The sequence below is a fragment of the Solea senegalensis genome, linkage group LG3 (assembly GCF_019176455.1).
Source record: "Solea senegalensis isolate Sse05_10M linkage group LG3, IFAPA_SoseM_1, whole genome shotgun sequence".
NCBI lineage: Eukaryota > Metazoa > Chordata > Actinopteri > Pleuronectiformes > Soleidae > Solea > Solea senegalensis.
This window is the reverse complement of record NC_058023.1, coordinates 22,237,512-22,265,346: the sequence shown is the minus strand read 5'-3', so window position 1 is coordinate 22,265,346 and position 27,835 is coordinate 22,237,512. Positions and strand designations below refer to the sequence as shown.

General features: G+C 42.2%; 1 protein-coding gene across 2 annotated transcripts; it reads left to right on the top strand.

Moving 5' to 3' along the window:
* Nucleotides 1-75: 75 nt before the first annotated feature.
* lrig3 (leucine-rich repeats and immunoglobulin-like domains 3) lies at nucleotides 76-24,412 on the top strand. Of its 2 annotated transcripts, XM_044022075.1 has the most exons (19): nucleotides 76-555; nucleotides 5,316-5,387; nucleotides 5,525-5,599; nucleotides 13,757-13,891; nucleotides 14,506-14,649; nucleotides 15,340-15,483; nucleotides 15,572-15,715; nucleotides 16,723-16,866; nucleotides 19,069-19,149; nucleotides 19,264-19,335; nucleotides 19,879-19,950; nucleotides 20,877-21,040; nucleotides 21,417-21,752; nucleotides 21,855-22,136; nucleotides 22,234-22,710; nucleotides 22,798-22,953; nucleotides 23,046-23,186; nucleotides 23,398-23,652; nucleotides 23,740-24,412. In XM_044022075.1, the coding sequence occupies exons 1-19, from the start codon at nucleotides 353-355 to the stop codon at nucleotides 23,982-23,984; spliced, it is 3,342 nt and encodes a 1,113-aa protein (XP_043878010.1). In that variant the 5' UTR covers nucleotides 76-352; the 3' UTR covers nucleotides 23,985-24,412. The 2 variants fall into 2 exon arrangements, with proteins under 2 accessions (XP_043878010.1, XP_043878011.1); XM_044022076.1 differs by lacking the exon at nucleotides 5,316-5,387.
* The last annotated feature ends 3,423 nt before the right edge of the window (nucleotides 24,413-27,835 follow it).

Here is a 27,835-nt window from a genome sequence, read left to right as displayed (position 1 = left end):
TCCTCCCCCCACATACCTCTGCTGTGTGCTCACGCTGCTGTGGGGGAACCTCTACAGCACAAGTTTCCCCAAGAAGAAGAAGAAGAGAAGCAGCAGCAGCAGCAGCAGCAGCCGCGCGGAGCACGGCACAAAAGTTTCTCCACGGGAATGGGCGAGTTCCAGAAGGACGCTTTTCTTTCACACCTCACACCCACCATCATCACAAACACTCGGATTTAAGGATCTTCTGTGGTGATTTTTTTTCCCCCCCAGACGCAACAGAATTGGGATTTCTCTCTCTTTGGATTGAAGGATCAACTTTAGAAGCAGGCTGATCTCTCCCTCTCTCTGTTGTGCGGCAGAGGAGAGGAAAATGTGTCCCTCCACGAAGCCCCGCGGTGTTGTTGCAAAGTTCTGCGTGTTTTTCCTGCTTGTGTGGACTCCACAGCGTGGATGTGGTGCCACTGATACTCGGACGTGTCCCGCTCCCTGCTCGTGTTTTGGGGAGCTCGTGGACTGCAGCCGGATTAGAAGGGGCCAAATTCCAGACGCGATCCCGGAGTGGACAGTTCAGCTGTGAGTCCTGGTTCATCACTGTCACGCATAATGTTGTTATTTATTGAAGTGAACGCGCGCTCACACATCTGCCAGTGGATCAGATCCACTAGACTTGGGTTTTAGTGGATCTGACCTCGCTCTGCGCGGATGGGATGATCCACATTCCTGTCGTAGTGAAAACGGGAATGGCTTGTAAACCACACACAGAGAGCGACGCCTGTGTTATTATTACTCAAGTAAAAACAACACTTGGTCGCCTTTGCTTTGATTTAATGGGGGAATTTGGCACATCTGGATGAGCCAGGAAACTCTGCGCAGCGTCTCTGCTTCACCTAAACTTAACCAAGACCAAAAAATGCCACTTTTCTTTTTTAATTACTGACCATTGTGCTGCAACCAGGGTTCTCAAACAGTGGTATGTGTGCCACCAGTGGTCCGCAAGGTTCTTCTGGTGGAAAATAATCTCTCTCCATCTCTAATTTCACTTCAGTGTCTGAAGTATATGTGAGGATGAATCTGCCTCCTGTGAAAAGTCCATAGTTGACTTTGCTGGGCCTATTTTACACCACTGTATTTTAATTGTGTTACTTTGAGAGCTCAATGTTTGCTCAGGTGATATTTGGTTTAAAACGTTTGAGAACCACTGTGAGGGCTGAACAATTTAGGCAAAGTGTCTAATCGATGTGTTATAGATTCAAAACAAAACCCCTCAAAATATTAACTACGACACTTGAAGGCATCTTTCTAACATTTATGTATTGCATTTTAAAATGGCGTTTCAACCATACATCGTTTCAGTCCTACGCCCTCTGCAGGTAATCCGCTGAAATTCAGTTAAACTGCAAGTATTTCTAGTAGTTATTACAACACCGTTAGTGGTTTTGTTAAACAAGGGGTCGGCCATGGTGTTAACATAATGGTTTGTTTGACGGTGTGGTCCTAACAGTCTTTTCATTTGCACCGGTTGGACGTGGTGTGTTTGTGGTGTTGCTTCAGTTTCCAGATTTAAACATCAACAACCTGGAGGCCTTCACAGCCATTAAGGTGTAAATCAGAAGTAGCCTGTGTGCGACACTGGAATGTTTCCTCGTTGAACACTTAAATTCGAGCTGCAGGGTTTTTGCATCTGTCGATGGAGAAGAAAACTAATATTTAACAATAATGCAGCTTTTTTTCTTACTTTTTATTGTAATCAAATAATTGCAGTGTCTTTGAATTTGGACGTTCCACTTGGTCAAATTGTGATTTCCTTTCCTTTGCAATTAACTGTGCAGCCCTAATCTCGACAACTCTTGTCTGTTGACTCCACAAGTTGCGACATCTAAAGCTGAAGTTTGGCCAAAAGGCAGCAGAAGCCGACATACCGAACACCACTTTTAGTGGCATGTTCTTCGGTGTGTTCTACTTTCGAGATAATTATTGTTACTGGAGTTTTATGGCCCTGCGTTAAGCAGGAGCACTTGATTTTTATTGTCTTGTGTTAGGATCTAGTGGTGCTTGACACTCGGCGTCTGGTTTAAGCCATTGCTTCACTGTTGAGTTTAGTCATTCTCTGTCTAAAATGTGCTGCTCTGGAAACTTGCCGTTGCCAGAGAAAATAGTCGCAGCCTCAGCCCTCATATCCAACGCCAGCCTTCCCCCCTCAAAAAAAAAAAAAAAAAAGGGAAAAGAAAGAAGAAATAGTTCCACATGGGGGAAAAATTCTTTTCACTCTGGCATGGTAATTTTTACGAGTTGCTCTCCAGCACATCTTAAACCCCTCAAACCACCCGACTCTTTGTTTTCCAGCACCCCATTATTTCTGCTGAATTAGCAACTGCGGAGCCAGAGATGGTACTGATTAAGGAGGAGCGTGTAGGATTAGTTTGAAACAAACTCGCAGGGAAAAAAAAGGTGGGGGTGGAGGAGAAAGTAGGAGGGAGAGAAGAGAGAACACAAAGGAGACGGATTAAGACGTGAATATCAAGGAAGTTGTTTGGGGGAGAAACAGGATCAAGATTAAATGCTCTCCCACTTCTCCTTTCAACTTAAACACGATATGTGCATTATTGGCAACATACTATACAATTTAATGACAGCTGCTCTGACTTTTTAAAACCATTTGACCAGGGTTGGCACGATATTAGTCCGATACCGTCATTTTCACTCACGTGTGAGCCATAACGAGGAAATAAAGAGCCAACAACATGAGTAAAATGCTGATTTTTGGATTGCATCGGAGTTTACATTTTCATCTGTCTGATATCTGAGCCCGGCTCATTCGCGATCCGAAATGTATGTTTTAGCTAAGAGTTCTGAGTAGGAAGCAACCGTTTTACATTCTTCCTTTCAAAAGCGACACTTTGGTCACGTGAATCCATCGCTTTAATGGAAATGTATGGAAGAAATGGTGCAGTTCAGTTGTGAATCTGCCGCGTCCCGTTGTTATCGTAATCTAAAGCGTTGCTGACAGCTCTCATAACCTCAAGAGGAAGGTCATTCATTCACTTTTCACCCTCTGATAACAATGTGGCGCAGAGTACATTCTCACCACAGCCTGAAGTCTGTGCGGCAGCACAGTGCGTTATCTTGCGCCGCTTTGTGAGGGAAGTGGAAGTGTCGGGGGCTACTCAGGGTTTATCTAGCGCGTATGATAGGATACCTTTCCCCTATGGCCCCTAGTGCTGGAACTACAACAACAACAACAACAGCAATATCACAGAAAGCTTGGGAAGAAAAGGAGGATAAAGTGGCTGGTTAGCTTTAGCAGGGTTAGTAAAACTCTGGTTGAGTGTTTCATGAAACGTCCGCCAAAGAACAAAAACAGGCCCCAGAAAATTTTGACAGGGGTGTTTCAGATATATGAAAGGCGTCCCTCTCGCTTTTCCTGGCATTGTGAATACATTACCAGTTGTTAGGTTCTTCCCCTCTTCCCAGAGCTCCTTGATGGATTCCAGATGAGGGAGGTAAGGAGGAGGGGGTGGGGGGGTGTAAAGAAAGAAAAAAAAAAGTGTCTGGCACCACAGCGTTGATCGTGCACAGCAGCGTCAATAACTCCACCACTTTATGGCGCACAAGGCTCTGCTCGCCAGACTCCTTGAGCTAGTTTTCGGGCTCATTTTCAAAAACAGGCAGCAAAAATGAGAGGCTCACCCCCAGTGAGCTGCAGTCAGGACTGCGTCAGTCAAGTCGAAACCAGGTTCGGTCGAGCCAGAGTCAGACATGGCATGGAAATGAAGCCAGAGACCAAAGCTAATCAGACGCTATGCAAAACAAAACAAACAAATCTTCATGTACAAAATAACGTTGATTTTTTTAAAAAAAAATGTTGTTTTAAACCCTTTAAAGTGAGAGTTTGCTGCTGTTAGACGGGCCTTTTTTGGCTGGACATTGGTAAACTGCTCTCGTCCTGCGCCAGAGTCCATAGAGATAGCACAGAGGAGTTGTTTAATCCACTGCTGCCTCTGTTATTAAGTTCAAATGTGTTGTCTTGTCACTTCCATTTCTGAAATGCTTTGTTCAGGGTTGCCTAATAAGTGATACAAGTTCATAAAGTGAAGCAACAGTAGGCCAGCGTGTCCCTGTGAGCTAAAAATGTTGATTTTCTTCATGGACTTTGGTGCAAGAGAGTGAGCCGTTTACAAATGTCAGTTTCTCGGCGAAACATATGCTCTCTAATGGGGAGATAAAGCAGCAAGTGTTCACAAGTTATTGTAGACTTAAGCAGGCATAGATGTTATTAGGTGAAGCTTTTATGAAGTGGCCAAAACCAGTTTATATTGTTCAGTTCCTGTGCGGGCCCCACGCTGGTTCAACGTCAGTGTTGATAATGTGTCCAATACCTCTTCACAAACCTGAACTGTCCCTTTAATTGAGCTGTGAAATACTGACAAGTAGAGCTAAGATGATCCGTTCAACTATGTAAAAAAAAAAAATAATAAATTTGCATACTTTAATACTTTTAGATTTGAGGTCTGGACGGAGCCTTGGCCAGTTGAAATCTCCACCGCAGCACTTTTATCGAGTTCCCTCGCCAGGTTCCAGCCTCCTTTCCACACAAACGAATTCCAGCCCTCAATAACTTATCAGCTTGTCTGTTTTGGCCTCGCTTCTCAGCACAGGCCTGGATATGAAGCGAGCTGTTTTGGCACAGTTGTGTCATGAAAAACCAACACCAGACCTTTAACTTCAAACCCTAAAATAGCCTTTTTTGGTCTTGAATGTGAAAGCAGTTTGTTTTGGAACTTATTCTGTTGCTTCCCCATTATACTTGCATGCAGTCAGTTCCGAAAGAGCGGCTCTGGTGCTTCTCAGGAAGGCATTGAAGAATAATATTCTGGCAATACTATTTCAGAGGTAGATAATGGAGTTATATGTAGTTTAAAAAACCCAGTTCACACCCTGTAGGAGAAGCAGGACAATCAACCATGTTTAGAACCATTACTTTTTCAAGTTAGTACAAAAAAATACTCAGATTGGATTTAGTATTATTCTCAAATTGTCTTTCATGTAGCTAATAAATCTTATCTCTGTTTATTTTATTTAACAGGCCATTTCATTTCATCACCATCCGCCTTGCAACATTTCTCCAAACCTTGCAGTTTAATTACAGCAGTGTTTCTTTGATCCACTTCCTTGATCCACAGTGTGAAGGCAAAGTAACACTGAGAATTTGTGTGTAATTATGTTTGCTGTGCAAACCTAAATGGAAGGCTCCAGCGACTGCAAAAAAAAATACAGTGCATAGTGTATACTTTTCCCTTATTTTTGCTTGTTTTGTTTTTTTTCCCCTTTCACAGGGACCTGAGCCATAACAAATTGCAGGTGCTTGACAGCAGCTTGTTTTCCAAACTACAACATTTAACTGAAGTGTAAGTGTGCTCTGTGTTCTCAGCACTTTCTAGAGCAATGACAGGATTTTCCAAAAAAAAAAAAAAAAAAAAAACAAACTCATTCCATCACTGTCCTGTCCTTTTTTTTTATAATTTCTTTTTCTAATTGTTTACAGAAAGCTGAACCACAATGAACTGGAGGCAATTCCTGACTTGGGCCCGTATGCTTCAAACATCACAACGCTCATTCTGTGAGTAAAACCTTTATTTAATTTCGATTAACACCTCTCTGGACTCTCCTGAGAGAGTCTGTGCCTGCTCTGGATGGTAATCCTCTGCCTGGGCTGTCATTGCTGGTTTAAGTAGTGAGCTGGGAAGTGGTTCCTCCCCCGTCATTCCCTCTAGAGAGCGACTCTTTTAGCTGAGCTGGTTCCCAGACGGGGCAGTCAGAGACATGGCAGCAAGCCCCAGACGGGTCATGTGTAGAAGACAAATGCCATCCACAGAAATGGAAAAAGTTAGGGATTTTATTTTTTTTTTTGGCTTTTGCTGCCGTTGGTGTATTTTTAAACTAAAAGCAGTGACGTGATGCTGCAAAGAAAAAAAAAAATCATGTCATGTAAAGTGACAAAAGTCCATATTTGTTGATGTTTGTATGCTTGTCGCTGTAATGGAAGGATTGCATAGTCCAGTGTGGTCATTTATGGGACCAAGAAAGGAATGGTGGTCATTCTGGACACAAGGCTGTTTGTCGCTAAACCTAGACGTTTGAAGACGCCGAAAGCCATAACTTCAAAGAAGCCAGATGTTCTATGGGTTTGATGAATTCCATGTGACTTGTGATATTTAATCCCAAATCTTTCGCCGGGAATATCGTTGTGCAACATGCACCTCAAGAACAACACCAGATATTAGTGTGTGAAACCTCAAAAATGTTGTTTGTTTTCTGTGGCGCTCTCCAAAACCAAGCAACGCGAAGTTATTGTGGAAGAATGCGTCTTTCTCCTGGCGAGATGAGGTGTATTCCTCCTATCAAGCCCCGACACGACATTCTGAGGCAGCCACAGGGCCTGCAGCCATCACTGATTGACAATTTGTTTGCACTTTTCGTGCTCGACTGTCACCTCCAGCTACAAGTGTCATCACAGGGACAGACAGACAGGGTGGCCTCTTTATTCAAGTCAACACCTCAGCTTGATACGGCATTACTGGATGGATTGTCCTTGCAAGTTATCCCACTGCGGATTATTTGTTCCATGTATATATATATAAAAAAAACACCTGGTGTGAATGGCTGCCTTGTTCATGTAAGAGGTCGCATGCTCATCTTTCACATCTGCTAAGTGTCCCGTCCAAGTAAATCGCAGCAATAAAATGAAGAGTTCCAGTGTTTTTCTGAACCATGATTTCTTTATTTGATTTTAGGATGGTGTTTACTTTAGTTTGCCAAAAGCTGTGCCTTAATGCACTCCAGGTTGAATTTTTAGTAAGCAGAGAATGAAGTCACAGAATAAGTTTAAACATGGCGCAAGTGGGTTGCATTGATACAGTCATACGTTAGTGAACCAAGCTATGTTATTGTTATGTTAAAACAAACCAGGTGGTATATCGTTTGTCCCATCGCAATGCTAATTAACATTAGCTACCATTTATCCCTGAGTCACAGTTAGCGTGGAGTCCTAACTGTGGCATTATGTGTATATAAATCAAGAGCAAATGACTACAATTCAAATGCAATGGTGAACCACAGCCATTGTGATAGCTGTGGTATTGTTGGTGTTGTTTCGAGCAGGCGAATTCAAAAGAAAAGTGGTTCAGTCACGTCACACAGACAGTTGCTAGCATTAGCAAACATTGGCTGCTAATAGCAGTGGCAGTTTTTACACCTGAGTTTATACTGAATGTTTTCGGCTCATTTCTCTGTTCTTTTTGATGAAGAATTATGCTATTAAAGGTGGTGTGGTGACATAGGCGCACGGGTGTTTCTGAAAACATTAGCCATGCAAGTAAGGAGGGTGGTGTACTAGGATGTATACGCAAACTCAGGAAACTTAATGGACCTCAACCATCATTAGTTAGATTGTTTACACCTGTGCTTTAAACTGTTGTGACATAGTTGTTGCCCCTGAAAAATATCTTCATTAAAGATAAATCATATATTCTTTAGGGGGTTTACAGATGTGTAAGATTTGTTTGCATTAGCAAGAGTAAAAGTGTTTCTGCTCATAGCTAGTGCTAATTCACATTTGCTGTTGACTAACCTTCCTGAAGCCCAAACTCATGTTTGCATATTCATTTTTCCCCGTATCCTCAACTAACTAACTAACTCATTAACTTTATTCACAATGATACTTTTCAAATCCAAAAAAATGACGTGCGTCGGACTGGATTGTGTGCAGGGATGCAAGATATTATCGATAGATATTGGCTTTAAAATGTTTTATTGTATATTGGCAAACACACCAGGCTCTGCCAATATGACTAATGACTACAACATTAGGCTAGAGAGGCTGTTACCTCCTTGATTTCTATGCTAGCACCCTCTACAACTATGTAATATTAATTTATTGACTTCAATGAAGAAACTTGTAGGTATAATATTACGTTAATTCTACAATGCATCCCTAATTGTGGGATTGATTTTTGTAAAGAAGGGAACATTCTATGAGTTTTAATATTTTTTGTCCTTAAAAGAATTAATTGGTCAGCAGATGAAGTTAGGAACACAGTGAATTATAAATATGCTAAAAGCAATTTCTAAAAGAAGGAGAGGAAACTGAATTTCACACTTGTTCTCACTCACACTGCTGGTGTTGGCTGCTGTCTTCATATTAGGCGGCGTAGTGAGATTTTTTTCTTTTCCCCCCAGTGGAACATTTTTCCAGAATTTCTCTCCCTCCCTCAGTTTCTCCGAGCTGGGAGGGTAGTAAAAGAGAAAAAAAGACCTCAGGGTATCGAATACCACTTATTCAAACAGTCAGTCAGACATAGCGGCAGCTCTCGACGACTTCTTTGACCTTGCAGCTCCAAGTAAAAACAAACGGCAATAACCCTGCAGCTGGTAGTAATTAAGTCGTGATCATCCTAATTAATTGAACAATTTCCCTGGAATTTATAGAGGGGGTAAAGCCCACCGCTGCTAAATCCCTCTGCCAGTGTTCAGGGGCTCAACAAATGACCTGGAGATTCCAGGTCTGATTGGGTTTTATAAGGACGTAAACCTCTTGGTATGTCTACGGAAATGGGAACCTTGCTGGAGATGAGAGTCACAAACCAAAACAGTAGTGGTAATAGTAATTATTCATGACATCTTTATAAGAAATACGTGTTCAGTAGGGATTGAACTAGAGTTGCAAACAACAAATGCAGATGTTATCTGCAGGTTCGTTTTGCTTAATCGCTTATTTCGATTTTATTTATTTAAGAATCATTTTCACAAATCCTGGAAATCCAAGATCATTTGTTTATGTCACTTTTTTTGACCAAATACTAACTTTTTTTTGCTTAACAATGTTGATGACACGTTTTGATTACAACTTGCCCCAATTTTCATTTGATTAATTAATTGGACAGTTATTTTCTACTTTGTTTTTCGGTTGTTTTCCTTCTTCAGTCCCTTTTTTAATAGTGGGAATAAAGAAATGTGGAAGGAAGCCCACCACCACCACTTAATATGTGATTAGACAGGAAAATAGCGCCACACTCTCATCTTGCTGCAGTGACATAACAACACTTTGGCTTCCCTACAGTTAAATTTGAAGAAAGTTTAGAGAATGCAAATGCATTTTTAAGCTGAAATGACACACCAGCATTTGACACTTTTAGTAGTTTAGGCGAACACAAAACTCTTAATTTATGGAGACTTTTATTGGTTCATTGCACTTAAAGCTGAGCTCAGTTGTGCATACGATCCATGCCTCCTCTGGGGAATCAACGTGCTAAGATGATCATCCATTTGAGGGAGATATGTGCAGTTTAATATGGCGTCTCAACTGCAAACGCAGCCCTGGCTTTTATTACAGGCGCCACTGCATAGAGGGGGAGTCATCAGATGGCTTCTCAAAACTCTTTTCTTTTTCCAATAGGAAATACCACACACACACACGGACACACCACCACACATGTGCGTGCACGAACACACACTATGTGTATGGCCGTTTTTAAAAAAAGCATCTTACCATTTAAAGAACTTCCCCATTAAAAGGATAAGTCGCTGCTCGGCGGAGAACAACAACAACAAACAAAACAAAAGTGGATGCCAGGATTTTTTACATAAGTGCATAACTTTTCGGCGTGTAAATGTGGTCCGTTTGATGGTGGTCGAGAACAGCTGGTATGTACGTGCTTGTGTGAAACCCTCATCATGTTGGTGTAATAGGCCTGTAATAAAAAAAAAACGGCTCAATCAGCATTTATTACACTCACATTTTATGCTCTCAAGCTCATGGATGTTTCAACATGTCTGAAAACTCATGCAGATGAAGAGGTTGGAAACTTCTCTTTATTTGATTTTTATTCGATACCGACTCTCTGTGCAAAGAAAGCAGTTTCCATTTCTTTCACTTTGGCTCAGCAGCCTTTCTTCGCCGTCTCGCCGCCACTTGCCTCAGTTTAATAAGGACTGCATATTTTATCACTGCCTCGGGCTGCTATTGACACATGCTTGGCCTCTCTATTACTTCCACTAACAACAGGAAAGCCCTGCACCCATAGTTGTAATGGGTCCATAATCATGTTATCTGATAGCAAACTGGATGAACAAATTTGAAGTGTATGCAATTAAAGTGTACAATGGTGGGTTTGTTTGTGTGCAGTGAAAAGACAGAGGAATACCCGATGAGTGGACATGTAGTCTGTTGCAGTGAATGAGGGAAAAGGAAAACAGTTGGCTATACTGTATGAAGGCCAGGTTTCTGGAACTTTCTAGCTATTTGGACACCTACAGTTACTCAGTGTGTTTATATGCATGTTGAAAGTCCAATTTCAGTCAGACTACGACAAGAATTTGTTTTTCTTAATATCATGTAAACCCGTTAGTTCGACTAAGGTCAAGTTAGTCTTAGTCGGACTAACATACCTGGATATTTCAATCCATAGTCCGACTATGCATATATACGCTTGGCGTTCTGTGCGTTCACCAAAATTTCCCTCCTCTTTTTTTGTTGTTTTTTTGTGTGTTTTGAGACTACGGATAAGGCTCACTTTTGGATTGAGCACTGTCCCAAGTTGTAAAAATTAAGGTAAGGTAAGTAAGGTTTGCTAAAAAAAAGATTAAAGGCTAATGTCTACGGTTGTTAGCGACCAGGTTTGAATGGAAGTCTGTGGGGAAAATTAGCTTACCATTCTCACTGGATTTACAACATCAATCAACATACCCCTGAGGCGCTAATGGTCTACGTCGCTAGTTACAGCCCTTCTTCAATAGAACATGACATGAATTTGTAAATTATGTGAACATTTCGAGTAAGAGAGATGATATAATAGGAGCCTGGTTGCATGTGATGCAGGCGAATTTTCCGGTTGCAAAATCTAATATGGCAATGACAAATGGTAAATGTTAGCGGTTCAAAAACACAGTTCTTTTTTTAAAAACTGGAAGAATATACAGTCTGTGGTTGCCCATTAAAACACTGCCACTATACATAAATCCATTTAAACCCCAGGATTAAATGGATTTTTTTCTGACCAGGGGGAATGCAATATTAAGTTGAAGCTGAACTACAGAACACATATATATATATATATATATACATATATACATATACATATATATAAATAGCAGTTTGCAAAATGATTAGAACATATTTGAGAGGGCTGATAATTCCTCTCCACTGGACAAATTTAAGGGTCAAGCTCCTCATTCTTAGTGCACACTACCCACCCCTCCCCATTGCTGCAATTTTCTCCCTGAGAGAAACTGGAAAGACTGGTTCTCTCTCTCAGCGGGCGGCCCTCTCCCTCTCTCTCTCTCAGCGAACAGTCAGGGGGAACATGAAAACTGAGATACAGGTGGTGTGCAGTGCTTTTGTTCAGGACCTGGAGGCTGTGGTGTGTGGAAAGCCCGCTGCAAATCTCCAAACAAAAGAACTGTCTGTGCCGTTCTTTTTATTAAAGACGACAGGCCGGTGTCATTTCTTTCTGTTTGTGGCGTTTTAAGTTGCCAGAGACAAGTGTGGCACTGTGGCGTGTTTTCAGGACGGTGAAAAAAATGAACATAGTTGTGGAAACATGAGGACTTTTAGCCTTTTTAAGTGGAAATATGTTTGCTAAGTGGAAGCAAGTCAGAATTTAACTTGCTTTTATTGTGAGCTTTGACACATATTGTAGCTTCTGCCTCCTCTCCCACTGCCTACTGTCTGCTCCTGGCACAGCACCAAGTTTGACTCAAGCTCCAAGCACAGAGACATGCTCTGGCGGGTTTTACTCCAGTGTTGCCCCACAATCCCACAGAACTCCGAGGGCTGGCTTCCATTTTAGATCTGTGTATCATTTTGAATCTTGTCTCGAGTGTGTGTGAGTCACAAAGATTACCCAAACACTCTCCGTACTTTCCATAGATAGACGGCCCCGTCTCCAAGTACAACAAATACAGTCGGTACATGTGGAAAATGGACTCTGGGTGTTACCGCACAGTGTTTTTGAATAGGTGAGACATCTTGATTTCACAGCAGTGTGGTGCCACGCTGTCTATCTGCCTCAGGTGGACGAAGGGAATATCAAATGTGAGATCAAGATGAGACTAAACCGCAGAGTGGTTAAGAGCAGAGGTGTTGCTGGCTGTGAATAGACAGGTCATTTTATCTGATCTGTATCCAGAGCGTTCAAAAACAGTTTTTTTTCTCCCCTATGTGATGTGCATTTTTATCCGCTTACAACACAGTTAGAAGATGAAGAGGCTCTTTTACAGAGACAATTTATTCGTTGAGTCAATAATTTATACCTGAATCAGAAGGTTGCACAATCATTACCTCATTTGAGACAATGTGTTTGGGGCATTTTCATTGTTTTTGTGTCCAAAACAGTCACGTAATAACTTTAAAATCCAAACTCTTACTTCAAATAACTCGACTATTATGGCTTTAAAAATTCAGTAGGTTTATCGTGATAAAATGTTTTTTAAATCAGTCAATATTGATAATTATCACAGTAAATGCCAGATAATGAAAGACAGTTTTCCTCCTGAGTTAAATTTGAAAAGAAACCAATTCATTGTGAATTTAATATTCTTCATGGACAGGGAAAAAAAACATCTTTCATGCAAAACAGCTGTGTGTGTTATAGCTCAAAGTGTCTTTGCTATTATTTGCGATGAAAGAAAATGACATCACAATAATTATTGTCATTGAATTATTGCTTAGCGCTGAGCCCAAATATCATTGAATAATCATGCACTGAAATAAGGAAAAATTCTTCTGTTAGTAACTCTCAAATTAATGAAGTTTATTCAACCCAGAAGTATCAGGTTAAACGAAATTGCATTCAAGAAGAATGGAATTTGGCTTGTAACCCGAAGGTTTGTGGTTCAAATCCTGGGACAGGTCATGATGATGGATTTTTGTTGTTTCAGCTTGTGTCAGTGACAGCTGGTGACCTTATCTATTGACTTGTCCAACAGTTAAATATTAATGACACAACATCACCCCCCAAATTAATCCATTTATAAAACTAGTGTCCATGGTTCTTTTTCTTCTTTTTTTTTTCTCAGCTTCGTAGGAAAATGAAACAGAAAATCTAACATCTCTCTGGTCAGTGAGGTGTAGCTGGAGGGGGACGGTGACCATCAGCTTGAATACTGAAAACGAGCTCTGTAGTCTGGTGCATTGGAGGGAATTCCTGCCCCCCCCTCCTCTCTCACTCTCTCCCTCTTTCTTTCTCTCACTCTCCCTCTACTGCTGAGTCTCATACACAAAGAGGGCACTGTACAAACTCTGTTTATAACCAAGCAGTCCCTGCACTGCAATTTAGGAGGCGTGCAGTTCAGGAAATTGCTGGCCTCTGCCGAGGCATGCTTTCACTGAGGGAATGGTATTCATCAGCCAAGTAATTGGCAGGTTGCTTTTTTAAATACCTTGTTAGTAATTACCTTATAAACAAAATAACACATTTCTAAACCAAAGATTGTTTGGACTTGGTGTGAGGAGCAGCAGCAGCATTGATCATGCCTAACAATCTGTGAAATCGTCATGCTGCCTCAGTGAAAAAATAAATAAAAATTATGACACTGCTTCACGCTGGGTGGTAAGTTTTGGCCTTCGGAGCGCGTGAGAGTTTGTCATTTTTTTTAATACCACAGGCTAATTGAGGGACTCGACTGTTTGCATATCTGGAAACGCGAAGCCGGAGCGCGCCACTAGTCAAATACACAGTATTTTTGTCATTTATTGGAGCGATGCTGTCTGTGTTTTCAGAGCAAACAACAGGATCACCAGGATCTCTGTGGAGCAGCTCCTGCCCTTCCGCGCTCTGGAAACGCTCGACCTCAGCTACAACAACATTGTGGACATAAAGGCGAGCTCCTTCCCCGCTCTGCCCCTCAAGAACCTGTGAGTGTCCATGTCTCTGTTTGCACATGACCCCTTTGCACCTTTTTAATTGCTTAATGATATATCTGAAAGAGTTTGATTGAACGCGGAATATTCTGCGCTTAGTGGCTTTAAATTTGTGCAGGACACATCAACACGCTTTTATAAAAATGATACTTCGATGGCAAAATGATGCACCAATATGTTTCAATGAGACTACCATTGTAAGGTGTAATAAATGGTTTGTAATTAGGCAATTAATTGACAAATGATGTTGTTTTCATTAGCCACCGTTTATACCTGTCTGCGTCATTACCTGTTTAATGAATGACTTAATAACTGAAGTGTAATTTGGCTCACCAAATCATTTACCCCAATGTTTTCAGCATGCTAGTCAACGTACACCAAAAGGCTATGTTTTGCGATTGTTTTCATCCCATTAAAGAGCAGATGCAAGACTTGAGTCAGCGATTAGTGACACTAGTGCTTCACTAATGTTATCGGACTCTTAGATCAACAAGATGAGCCACCTATTGGCAATTAAACAGCCACCTTTTCAGCGTGAGAGAACTGTTAAAACCATTCTAATCCTAATTAAAACCCACCTTTCCATCAAAACCTTTCCCTTTCCCCAGGTTCCTCAACAACAATAAGATCTCGTCCATGGAGACGGGCTGTTTCACTAACCTGTCCAGCAGCCTGCAGGTCCTCCGACTCAACCGCAACCGCCTCTCCACCATCCCAGCCAAGATCTTCCAGCTACCCAACCTCCAGCATCTGTAAGTTTATTTTAATTGTGTTAGGAAACATTTTCAACTTGAAAAGACATTATGTTAATATGGTATAACAGCAGCATCTTGGCACAAAAACGATTAATAGCCAGTAATGCGATATCACGTTCAACAGGGTTTGGCTGACTACATTTATGTGCCTATTTAAAGGCTCAGTATGTAGAATTTAGAGTAATCCATCAATGGGGCGATAGAGGTTACACAATTGAGTTTAGAAAGTAGAAAGCTTTACTGTGTGCTTCTTCCGCATTACCTGAGAAATGTGTCAGTGGTTTGGTTGTAATAGACATTTTTGTTTTTTTATAAAATTCAAAAGTTACAAAATAAAGCTATAATACAACATATGTTAGCCGTGTTAGTACAGTCAAACACTGGTTGTAATGAGGGTGTTGTAAAGTGTATTTACTTTCTCATAGTTTCATAGTTTTAATTTAGAATTGGATGGGGAGCAACTCTATCTCCAGATGTCACTAAATCCTACACACTCGTCCTTTAAACCTTTAAAATACGGCCAAAACATCTGCATACAATCCGACATATTTGCTGCTTCAATCTAAAGCTGGGAATCTGGGTAATTTATTCATCTCCTGCACTTCACTACACCTTTCTTCCATTGGAGTTGTTCTTGCTCATGCTCCGACGCTGACTGTGCTGTGTGTGTGTGTGTGTGTGTTTCAGTGAGCTGAGCAGGAACCGTGTTCGCAGGGTAGAGGGCCTCACGTTCCACGGCCTGCACGCTCTTCGCTCGCTCAAGATGCAGAGAAACGGCCTCACTCGCCTGATGGATGGAGCCTTCTGGGGCCTCAGCAACATGGAAGTCCTGTAAGGACACATACAAGCTATGTGCACAAAGGTCCGCTCCTCTAAATGTAGGATAGTGTGTCTCATTTCTGTGTGTGTGGGCCTGCAGGCAACTGGACTACAACAACCTCACAGAGGTGAGTAAGGGTTGGCTGTACGGCCTGCTGACTCTGCAGCAGCTCCACCTCGGCCACAACGCCATCAGCAGGATCCGACCTGAAGCCTGGGAGTTCTGCCAGAAACTCAGCGAGCTGTGAGTCCACCTTTTTTTTTTTTCCCCTCCCCCGTCCTCGGCACCCTCTTTCTATTTTTCCTTCTTGTTATTCCCACCTCACTTTCTATTCACACTCTGAACTCCCGACACTTCTCTGTGTCACCCTCACCTCCTCTCTGGCACTGTCGCCTGCCCTTTCTCACACTCTACTTCCTCCTGTCACCAAGCCCCACGTCCACACACACACACACACACACAGACATAAAAGTGTCTCCTCCGCTCTGCCAGTCAGTGCCAACATTAAAGCCCTGCCAAACTATTACACACCCGTTTGCCTCTTTTCTGCTCTGCTGACGCTTGAGCCAAAACAACGACCCCGGGAACAATTGTTTTTGATTTATTTTTTTTTCGATTGGAAAAAAATCCATTTTTAGTTGCATTTTCTTTCAATTCCATCAAAGCTATGTAACCGTCACACTGCGATCTTGATTTCCCCTCCCATCAAAACCCACACACACAATCCTGGAAGCAGATTGAATTCCCTTTGTTGTGGCTGTTGTTTACTGCAGCGGTCGGCTCGGTGTGTGCACTGTCTGGAGCGTTTTTCGCAGATAGCTTGTTGTTCCTTTTTTCCTTCCCTCCTGTTTCTTTCGTTCTTATCACGTGAACCTGAGCGTAAACAAGCCGCCCGTCGGGCTGCGAAACGTGCCCTGCTATCAGATGTGCTCTCATCTGAGTTTACTTTAAAAGCCATCTGTTCACAGGAGTTTTCACAATTTCTGTTTTGTTGCAAAAATGTGAGCTCCTCGAACTTAAAAATAGAAAGGTTGTCATAGAATTAAATCAGAGAAGCAGATTGTGGACAATTCACGTCTTGAAATAGTAAAAGACGGATTTGTTTGCAGACATTTTGGTTTGCTGAATTCATAAATTTAAAAATGTGAATCTGCTTGTCCAACTCTGTAGTTCATTTACCACTGTGCTGCTCTCCAGGCCTCCTGGCCACAAAGCTCATGGTGTTGTTTTTGTCTGTATTTGTCCTACAGCAACCTCTCCTCCAACCATCTGTCCAGACTGGAGGAATCCAGCTTTGTAGGCCTCAGTCTGCTGGATGAGCTCCACATCGGCAACAACCGCGTGAGCTTCATCGCAGATGGAGCGTTCCGGGGACTCTCCAACCTGCAGATGCTGTAAGTTGATGCCTTTAATTGAAGAGATGTCGTTTCATTTGTGATGACAAATCACGTCTAAGCGTTTCTTCTTCACTGTGTGAAATACGAAATATTCAAACTTTGCCTGGTAAATGCTCTTTATCGGGGGATTGAAGGATTTTTTTTTACAGAAATATACTATTTATTTGACAATATATCAGAAGAAATCTTTCATTTTCTTACACGAAACATGCACTGCGGCTGACTTTTCTGACTCTATTTGGCTGCCGCCATAAAGCAAACCCCAGCTGCCTTAAGTACATGTTAAAAGCATAGAAAGCCAAGTGATGATACATGTATACAAAACATACTTGAGGATACTTTATTCAGTTAATTAGGAAATGAGATAACTGTGCCATTCAGTACATTTACATAGAGCTAAAATAATTCATAGATTAATTGATTAATAATCGATTACTAAATTAATCTACTTAAACTATTTTGATCGGTTTTAAGCTTTTTTCATGATTAAAACAAGATTTACGATTTTTAAATGTGAATATTTTCTTAATTTCTTTGCTCTGGATGAGGAAGAAATCATTCAAAGTTAATCATTTTGGTTTGTGGACAAAACAAGACATTTGAGAACGTAATTTCCAGGTTTGACGAACACCAATCAACATTTTTTAAGGTTTTCTGATATTTTATGGACCAAACGATTCATTGATTAATCAAGAAAATAATCAACAGATTAATCGATTATGAAAATAGCTCTACATTTACTTGACATCAGGAAAAAATCAGGAATTATTGTGTTAGTTCACCTCAATCCGGACTTAAAAAATACACGTAAACATGTATGACTAAAATTTTTCAAAGTTGGACTAACGCAGCTAGATAATGTACTACTTCATATATCAGACCAGAGCGGAACTAAAGCCGGCCTGGTTACGTGCCACAGTTCCCACCCCAAGCTAATAACCATAAATAATAAAAGAATTATTGAGTATAATAGTAGAAGCAGTAGTTTTGGACAATTGTTAATGCTCTGTCAGCTTAAATAACTGGATATTTTTAAGTTCATGGATGCTAGGAAGACTTCGAATAGCGCATGACATGCTAACAACTAGCCACATGCTAAACCAGAAGCTAAGTAATTCAAACAAGCTGAAATTGAAAGTTTCCACAGCAGAATCTACAGTATGCCTTTTTTAAATGAGTTAGTAGTGTGGATGGATGTATGGATGTAGCCTACATGACCTAATAATAACTTTAAAAAGCCGACCCCAAAACTGCCTGTTTGAAGATTTCATCAAATGTGACTACAAACCCGCGTGTCCTCTCCCCGACTCTTAAATCCCACCTTCACCAACAAATCCTCCGCCTGAGTGGAAATATCCTGCCTAATTTGTTTTGGGAATGTGAAAATAGATTCATGTGTTGAGGTCTCTCCACACATACATAAAAAAATAAAATAAAACCCTCTGTGACAGAACCTCTACTACCCCCATCCCACTCACTCGCACATACACCCACATTCACCCCCCTTCCCTTACCCACAGAAAGGCTTCATCACTTTTCCCCTGGTTGGAATTGTTTTAACTGGATGCACATGTGAGCTCCACCGCTGAGGTCACCGTAGGGCAGGTGTGCAGCTTGGTGGACACCGAGTGCTTCAGGGCTTCAAATCTCCTGCTCCCCCACACACACACACCCTTCCTCAATCACAGTCAGACATTACCAGGCACAGCAAGAGTAGGGAATGAAGTCTTTTAAGGCATTAGAGACGCTAAAAATCAAAGAAGGCCCTTTTTTAAATCTGACACTGCATTTTTTTTTGTGATTCTACAGAGAGAAGGATAAATTGTGTTGTAGCAGCTACGGTCGACGAGTTTGACGATAAAATTGATCACTTCTGAAGGCCGACGCTCTTAGTTTGAGCTACACGTACACAGACACACACACAGAATTTAAAGTGCAGCACACATGTTATATGGCAGCACATTCTTGTAAAACTTTTTGCTTTTTTTCCTTTTATTTTAGCCATTGCAGACTTTTAAAAGTGCCACAAAGGCTGGGAAGGAACTTCCTGTTAGGCATGGCCTTATATAATATCATTTTAAAGTCTTAAAAGTCCCCCCTCCCCCTGTGTAAAAAACGTAAAGCTGCATCAGCTTTTATTATCATTGCAGGTGTAGTTGTTTCCCGGGTGTGATTTTTTGTGTGTGTTTTCTCTGAAAGGGACCTTCAAAAAAATGAAATCTCCTGGACCATCGAGGACATGAACGGGCCTTTCTCTGCTTTGGACCATCTGCAAAAACTGTGAGTTCACGTCCACTATCGCGTTTGACTTAACAAATCAGGTCTGCGACCTCACGTGACGTTTGAATACGATTAGATCTTTTGTTGTTTTTTTTTTCCTTCCCCATCCCCCAGATTTCTGCAGGGAAACCAGATCCGCTCAGTGACCAAGAAGTCTTTCTCTGGCCTGGACGCTCTGCAGCACCTGTGAGTCAACCTCTTGTTTCACTGATTGTTTCCAAACGTCTGAGCTGTAAACGAAGCAGAGTGAATCACGGCGAGACACAGAGGCTGTTTGTCGGAGCCGTGCTCTCACACCGTCTTCTCCCGTCCTTTCGCTTTGATGTGGAATCATGACAAAAAACTCCTGCCATTAGAATCTTTACATGTGTGCCAGACTATATCGATCACCAAGGCAAGTGGAGTGGATCGTGTGTGTGTGTGTGTGTGTGTGTGTGTGTGTGTGTGTGTGTGTGTGTGTGTGTGTGTGTCCAACAGCTGCATTTGATTCTAATTAGAGTTTTTTCCCAGCCGTTGCCAGAACTCAAAGCAAACCTCTCTTGATTAACGCAGCACACTGCTGCCCAGACTTTTATTGTTCTGGAGCCCAGACCTTCTTTTTCTTCTCTCCATTGAAGTTTTTTTTGTAGCCTTCACTCTGTACGGCTGATGTTGGCAGAAAAAAGCCTTGTCTACTTCTACCAGAATCTTAACCCAGTCCCTGAACGTCTTTTTCTCTTTGCTCCGCAGAGATCTGAGTAATAACGCGATCATGTCCGTCCAAGCGAACGCCTTCTCGCAGATGAAGAGCCTGCAGGAGCTGTAAGTGTGATCACGATTCATGGACAAGGTTAACTTGGTGTTTTAGTGCTCATGATGTGGGACAGAACACAGATGAAACTCATTATAGAAGAAAGTAGTTGGGAAAGCCAGCGCCAAACGTCATTGTTAATGGGTTCAGTTTCCATTGTCTGAAGGACAGTTTACAGTAACAAACTTACTTTGTTTGAAAAATTCTGACTGATTATCCCGGGAAAATGTATACATACTATGTAGTGTCTGTACAAATGTGCAAGGAAGTATCAGGGATTTTAGTTAGTCTTTGGTTTACTTTCCCCTCTCTTTTCCCTTTAAGATGTGTTGGAGAACCTATGTAGCCCCGCCGTTAGAATTTTGTCCATTGTGGGCTATTGTAAAAGTGTAATGGTAAAAAATAGTGGCAATTTTAATATAAATATAAAAGGCTAGGGTAATGAAAAACAACAATTCCTATAATCAGGTGATGGTATACTTAGAATAATTTAGTATAATACTTTTTAGTTTCAATTTCTGCTTAATGAAAATTGCAATTTTACACAGTAATCACTGTTCTTGGTGCAAATGTGTGTTTCTCATTTGTATTTTATGTATTTTTCACTACAAAATGATCTAATCATTTGCATGCAAGTAAAAATACATTCAATTCACCAAGAGTAGTTTGTTCAATGTCACCTGCTTCTATAGGTAAAACCTTTAAAAAAAACTTAGATATACATTTTTGCTGAAGGATTTCACCGGCAGCAATTTTAATGCCTGACAAAAAAGGAAAAAAATATTTGGTCTAGTTGCGATTTACCTTTGCTCTAATTCATTCTCCACGTTGGAGCTACACTAATCAACATGGACTGTGCTAGGAATCCCGACCAACTGTCTGAGATGATGTTACTGCAGTGTGAATGAAACGTTTCTGGTATCTTCTCTCCTGGCAGGCGCCTGAACACCTCCAGCCTGCTGTGCGACTGCCAGCTGAAGTGGCTTCCAGTCTGGGTGGCAGAACAAACCTTCCTGCCCTGCATCAATGCCAGCTGCGCCCACCCACAGATGCTCAAGGGCAGGAGTGTGTTTGCCGTCGGCCAGGATGAGTTTGTGTGCGGTGAGTGATGCATTCACTTGGTGTAACACCTTTACACGCTCACACACACACACACTGTAAAGCCTCAAAAACAGACATTTATCCAAGACCTTTTTTCCATTAACAAACTGACCCAGATTGTTCAGTATTTTCCTTCCTGACTCCTGCAGGAACCAATGAGCCTCACGAAGGGAGCGTTATGGAAATTTACTTAGTTCTTTATGACTGATCAGAAAAGCTGAAAACTTAACTAAGTAGAAAATAATTCAGGCTTTTTCTAATTAATCAAACTCATGTGTCAACAAAGCAGACGTAGACACGAGCAGGGAGAATTTTCTTACACAATATTTTAGTGTACGTGGCAGTTTGTTTATGTCCTCTGTCTTCTTCGAAACAGACGATTTCCCAAAGCCTCAGATCACCGTCCAGCCAGAGACCCAGTCGGCCCTCAAAGGCACCAACGTGACGTTTGTCTGCTCAGCAGCCAGCTCAAGCGACTCACCCATGACTTTCGCTTGGAAGAAGGACAACGAGGTCTTGAACGACGTGGAGATCCACAATCAGGCCCACCTGCGAGTGCAAGGAGGAGCAGGAGGGGAGACGGAAGTGACGGAGTACACGACCACCCTGCAGCTCCGTACTGTGGAGTTCTCCAGCGAGGGAAAATACCAGTGTGTCATCTCCAACCATTTTGGATCATCCTATTCCACTAAGGCCAGGCTCACTGTCAACAGTAAGTTTGGGACACAAGAAACCAACTGTGTGTGGCATTTGTCAACCTTTAAGTGCTTGTAAAAGTCTTGAATGATTCTTAAACTATCTTTCCAATTTCCAGTGATGCCTTCCTTTACCAAGATGCCCATGGACCTGAGCATCCGGGCCGGGGCAACAGCCAGATTGGAATGTGCCGCTGTGGGTCACCCTTCTCCTCAGATTGCCTGGCAGAAAGATGGCGGTACCGATTTTCCCGCTGCCCGGGAACGCCGCATGCACGTCATGCCGGAGGACGACGTCTTTTTCATAGTGGATGTCAAGACGGAGGACATCGGCGTCTACAGCTGCACAGCTCAAAACACTGCCGGAGCAATCTCTGCAAATGCCACGCTGACAGTTTTAGGTGAGAAAAGTCACCATTGTAAAAGAAAGTCAAGATTCCATAAAACAACTTAAAAATAGCATTACTTAATTTTCTGTGACTTCCGTCCCTCTAACAGAAACACCCTCCTTCCTGCGACCCCTCATGGATCGCACTGTGGCCAAAGGAGAGACCGCCGTCCTCCAGTGCATCGCTGGTGGCAGCCCTCCCCCAAGGCTCAACTGGACCAAAGACGACAGCCCCTTGGTGGTGACCGAGCGCCACTTTTTCGCAGCCGCTAACCAGCTCCTCATCATCGTTGACGCCGCAGAGGCAGACGCAGGGAAATACACCTGCGAGATGTCCAATGCGCTGGGCACAGAGAGGGGCAACGTTCGATTGTTGGTCATATCAAACCCCAACTGTGACCCCGGTGTGCAGGGCGCAGTGGGAGTCGGAGGGGTCGGTGTTGCAGGATCAGACGACGATGGGTGGACCACGGTGGGAATTGTCATCATTGCAGTGGTGTGCTGCGTGGTGGGCACTTCTCTAGTTTGGGTGGTCATCATCTACCACACCAGGCGACGGAACGAGGACTGCAGCGTCACCAACACAGGTGAGCTTGTGATGCCCGTCTTGTGTTTTGAAGTTCTGCTAACTAAGCATGATGTATGTGGTTTAATGTGCCATCCATGTGCTTCAGATGAGACCAACCTTCCCGCCGACATTCCCAGCTACCTCTCATCCCAGGGCACGTTGGCCGACCGGCAAGATGGCTACATCCCGTCAGAGAGTGGCAGTCATCAGTACATGCTGCCATCAGTCGGTGGCTTCTACCTGCAACCGAAAGACATGAACGGTAAAACAACTGTCCTTGTTTCATTGGCCGAACATTGAATCCCTCTGCACTTTCAGATTTTTAAACATTGTACTGTTCACTTGCCCACACAGGACTTTGTAACCTGGATACGGGAAGTGAAGCAGACATGGAGGCAGCCATCGACCCTCTGCTCTGTCATTATCAAGGTCCAATAGGCTCGCTGCTTTGCCGGGACAACGTGTACTCCACCGACCCGTCAGAGGTCTTCACAGGTCTGTACCGCTGGTTTAGTCAAATGTTCCCTGATCATTATCATTATTATTATTATTATCATCAATAAAGAATATTAACTACACCAAGTGGTGAAGTTAATTCAGTTTTTGGCATTTCTATTGTGTGGAGTAACAAAGTAACAGTGCCTTCCCATTGTTCCCAAATTTCAGTTCAATTCTGTAAATAATTTAATGGGTGGTTTTTTTCCAGGCTGTCCCATCGACCAAAAGCCTGTGTGTGTCGACTCCTACAGCGGCAGCTTGACCGGCTCTAAAAGAAGGGACTATTTGCTCACAGAGCATTTTGACCTCTGCTCCTCCACGGTCTTGATGCAGCTCCCCAATGCCAGTCTCCACTCCGGCCCCTCCCACCAGCAGAGCGAGCGCCGACCATCTGTGGAGGAGGGAGATGCGAAGGACTATGGTCGACTTCACGAGTGCCTTTCTCCCTGCAACAACTTCATGGGTAGGCTTTCGATTAATCCGTTTTGCAAACTGTTCCACATTTTGTCCGTGCTCGTGTCTGAATTCTCCTTGCCCCTTTCTTGTTCAGGTACTTTTGGGAAAGCTCCCTGGAGGCCTCAGCAGGAGCACTACGCAGGCTTTGGGCCCCCGTCAGGGACGCATAATCCAATAGCTCCATATGAGAATCCTTACATTGCCTCGGACATTGATTCAGACCACAAGGAGAACTTTCTCACCAAGGAACCTACGTTGGAGCAAAGCTGCAGTGTTTACGAACAGTCATTTGACAGCAGCAGAACTGATCCTTTGCCAGAGTGCAGAACGAGCACTTAGCTGAGTGACTTAGCTCGAATTTGCTCTTGGTTTTCATGAAGAGGATGACCAAAAAAAAAAAGACACTTCTACCTCAGTAAATGGACAGTTTTGCAATAAAGGACTCCAGAAATGTGCAAAGAGTGAATGTAATGGACAATTTTGATGTTCCTCGAGGAAGCAACAAGGAGCATATTAACGGCTGTTGTTTAAGGACACAGCCTCTGTTTAATAATATAGATGAATACATACGTTTTTATATAAATTTTATTATATTTTGTAAATTGTATATAAACAGATTCCATTATTTTTGCCTACATGTTGTGTAGGGTTATTTTGCGCCCTACTCTTTCAGTTATTCCAGCTTTGAATGAAGCATTATTTTGCACATATATGTAAAAAATAAAAAAAAAAGACACCTAAATGTGTGCTGCTGCATTCAGTGAATGTGCTGTGAGTCTTCATTGACGTTACTGCCTGTATCACACGGCTGGTGGTAGGGGTTAAACACCGGCCGTTGGAGAGGAACCACAGACTGTCAAGGACAGTTCAGGGCTGTCATCAGTCCGCCATATGGCTCAACCCCAGTTTTAATGTATTTTCGTCTCTTATAGGCAACACTGGGAGGAACCTTAGCTAAAAATCCAGATGGGAGCTGTTAGCGCAACAGTGATGCTAATTTTAGCATAAAACCTAAATAAGACTAATGTTTTTCTACTGAATATGTGAACTAATAGTGGAACTATTAGTAATTCTGCTGTAAAATATACTATAGATTGTTGCTGGATTATTGTTGTTCACTATTGTAAGTTCTAACCTTCCTGACAGAGAAGCTTCTAGCACAAGCTACATCAGCTTTCTAGCTTTCTCACAGATAATCAGCAAACAAACAGTGATGCAAAAAAACACAACCAAAACTAGAATTCTATCCACAAAAATCAACTTAAACCTGCTAAATAATACAAACTCTGTGGTGTTTGTATGGCAGCTATGCGCATTAAAGCTGTGGTCTGCAGAATCAATGGACAAATGCTGTCAGCCACACAATCTCTTCATTGTCAGACCCCCTTTAGACTCTTTAAGCAGTGTAGGTATAGATTTTGCTGCTGCTCATTACGTGTGCATAGAGTAGGTGAGATAGAACAGCCAACAGCTCTATAATTGTTCAAAGCCATTTGATCACACCAGTGGGGCCAGTAAACTGAGCGCAAATTATGTGCAGAAGTGTGATTTTCTCTCAAATCACTGCATGCTGATAATAGAATTTTTAATACAATTGTACAAGTGTTAGGACACATTTTCTCTTAACTCCTCTTGGTCTACTGTTATTAAGATTTATAGTATGACCAATACCTCTACAATAACTAATCAGTCTCTACCTAGTATTGCATCAGTCATTCCAACCAATAAGTATTCACTTCAAGTCCTAAGACAAAACTAGATGTGCGATAGCATCCAGCCTTCAAGTTATAATTTCATGATAAGGGCAAACTCCATTAGTTAAATGCACATTTCCGAAAGGTAGTTTTATTTTAGAGCCAAGTTCTCTCTGTGCTTACTCAGATGGCAATGTAAAACATCAACTTAAAAATGCATCTTTGCCCCTTTCTCCTTCAATTGATTCTTATTACAGCAGTCATTTACTCAGTGTACTCACAGACATGTTAATAAAGCATTAAGACAAAGTGGAAAAGAAGCCCTTTAACTGTCGCCAGTACACACAAATGTACACTCCCACATGATATCTCGTAATAATCCTGCAGACATTATTGTGACTCATATAATAATAATAATAATAAAGATGCTAATAATTAAATGGTACTTATTATAATTGTATTCAATTATGTTAAACAAACCATTAACAAACTGTTCTGAACAGTATGGTACAATACATCTCAGCCAAAACGAGAGTCTCTGAGTTTACTGGGTGACTCACCCCCACCCTCCTCCCTGATCCCCCAGCTCTTCTCGCCTGGTGGTTTGTTGTTTCAGGCCTCTCCTCTTCAGCATGAGGGGAAAAAGGTGTGCTTGTGCACCAGGCAAGTTGTTGAAACTTGCACTTGGAAGGAGTCATGCGGCTCCACTGTCTGCCACAGTGGAGCTGTGTTTATGAAATGGCAGACTTGCGATGGTGGTGCCAGCACATCGGAGGGAGATTTAGTCAGTTCCCCTATTCCAGGCCAATAGTTTCAGTGTCGCATTTGATCTCACAACGTGAAACAAGCTGGAGTGTGAAAGGTAGACTTTGCTTTGTTCGATGCATGTGCACCATAAAAGGTCTATGTTTGGATTTGTCTCGTCTCAGTTTGTGTATGGAAATGCTGATGATGAGATCTACTCTCCAAAGAAGTGCTATTTCTCTCCTATCCTTCTGGCTGACTAATGTTTAAGTACACCTGGCTATTGGCTTCGCTGCACTGGTTTGTATGTCTTTACCCCACTGTAAAGGAATGAGGGGAGTTTGTTGGAAGTCTTGCCAGTTCTTTGAGGAGGCTGCGATTAAGACAAGATGGTGGAGCCACACACATCCAAACACCTGGGAAACAGCTGCCCCATGCCGCCACTGAGGCAACATTCAAGTACCAGTCCACTTCTTCCCTAATGACCTTATCTCTGTGGTGTTGTGTCAGGCTGGAGCAGATACCATGTCTAACAAAGGACCCCCTCTGGATCATGGCTAAATGGGGTACTGGAGTGATAAATGATAAACTCAGTGAGGTCTGATTGCACTTTTTTGTCAGTGCTGATATTTATAGCACTGACATGCTGTATTGCTTGAGAGAAGATTGGCAAAACCTTTGTGTCGGTAAAATTATGTATCATGAGCTGGTGAGACGCAGGCAACGTAAACAGATGTCAACCAGAACAGAGGAGTCCATTTCATGGAGCCATGGCCGTAGATTTGGAACACTGAAACACTCACTGGCTACAAAGTTTTGGCTACAAAAAATTCAGCATGCATTTATCTTGATGTAGGGTCCGTAATCCCGCAGATTACCAAATTAAAAACAGGCAAAGCTGCAGCCTATGAGCCACTGTGGGCAGGATTTCAAATCAGCCACTGATGTCAAAGATCTATGGCATATTGACGCTATTGCTGGCCAATGGCAAAAAACAATGACTAACCACAATGCTGCCACATATTAACATGAGTTACGGGGGGGGTTGCACATTGATTACAACTAACAAGCAACCAGCACGTATGTTCACTGCCTGGCCGTTGTTTGTGTTCATGATTTAAAAAGGAAAACCTGAGCAGCTGAAAAGCTGATGCATTTGTTTATCTTGTCACTCGTCCATGACACAAACACACAGATTTAGAAAGAGTCCGGGAAGGCGAAGATGACTGGGAAAAAGTAGGAAGGTTAAAATGAAATAACAAATAAAAATGTGCTAAGTTCTTCATTTCCACGTCAGGCGGTAGCATGTAAGGTAAGGTAAGGGTAACCCGTGCACTGCAAGTAGTCAACATAGAGGAAATCTCACGCCTCACTAGTGTACTTCTGACATTTAAAAGGGAAAATAGTTGCAGGGCTAAATTGCTTCATTACTAAATTACTCTTAGAGAACTAAAGAATGCCATAAAAGTATCTGAGGGATTGTTTCCTTCAACTGCTTTGCTCAAGTTCCTTTATTGGCCATTGTGGGAAAAAGTCTACCATCAGGTCTGGTGGATTCAACCTTCTAGTCAAAAAAAATGTGATTCCCTCAAAGTTTTACACTACACTAAACTACGCAATTACGCAACTGTTACATTTATGAGGGGGGTGTAATTTCCCACAGAATGAATAACTCCTTTTGAAAAGTCTCTGAAAATGCCGCCACCAAAAAAAACTATTTGTGGCCCAACAATCAACTGAGACACAGAGGGT

What these genes read in the sequence shown, in the direction of transcription:
- lrig3 (XM_044022075.1), top strand. Translation starts at nt 353, where the DNA reads ATGTGTCCCTCCACGAAGCCCCGCGGTGTTGTTGCAAAGTTCTGCGTG. An exon ending in CTGGACGCTCTGCAGCACCT is followed by an intron (nt 19,336 to 19,878) that starts GTGAGTCAACCT and finishes TTTGCTCCGCAG; the next exon opens with AGATCTGAGTAATAACGCGA. An exon ending in CCAGGATGAGTTTGTGTGCG is followed by an intron (nt 21,041 to 21,416) that starts GTGAGTGATGCA and finishes TCTTCGAAACAG; the next exon opens with ACGATTTCCCAAAGCCTCAG.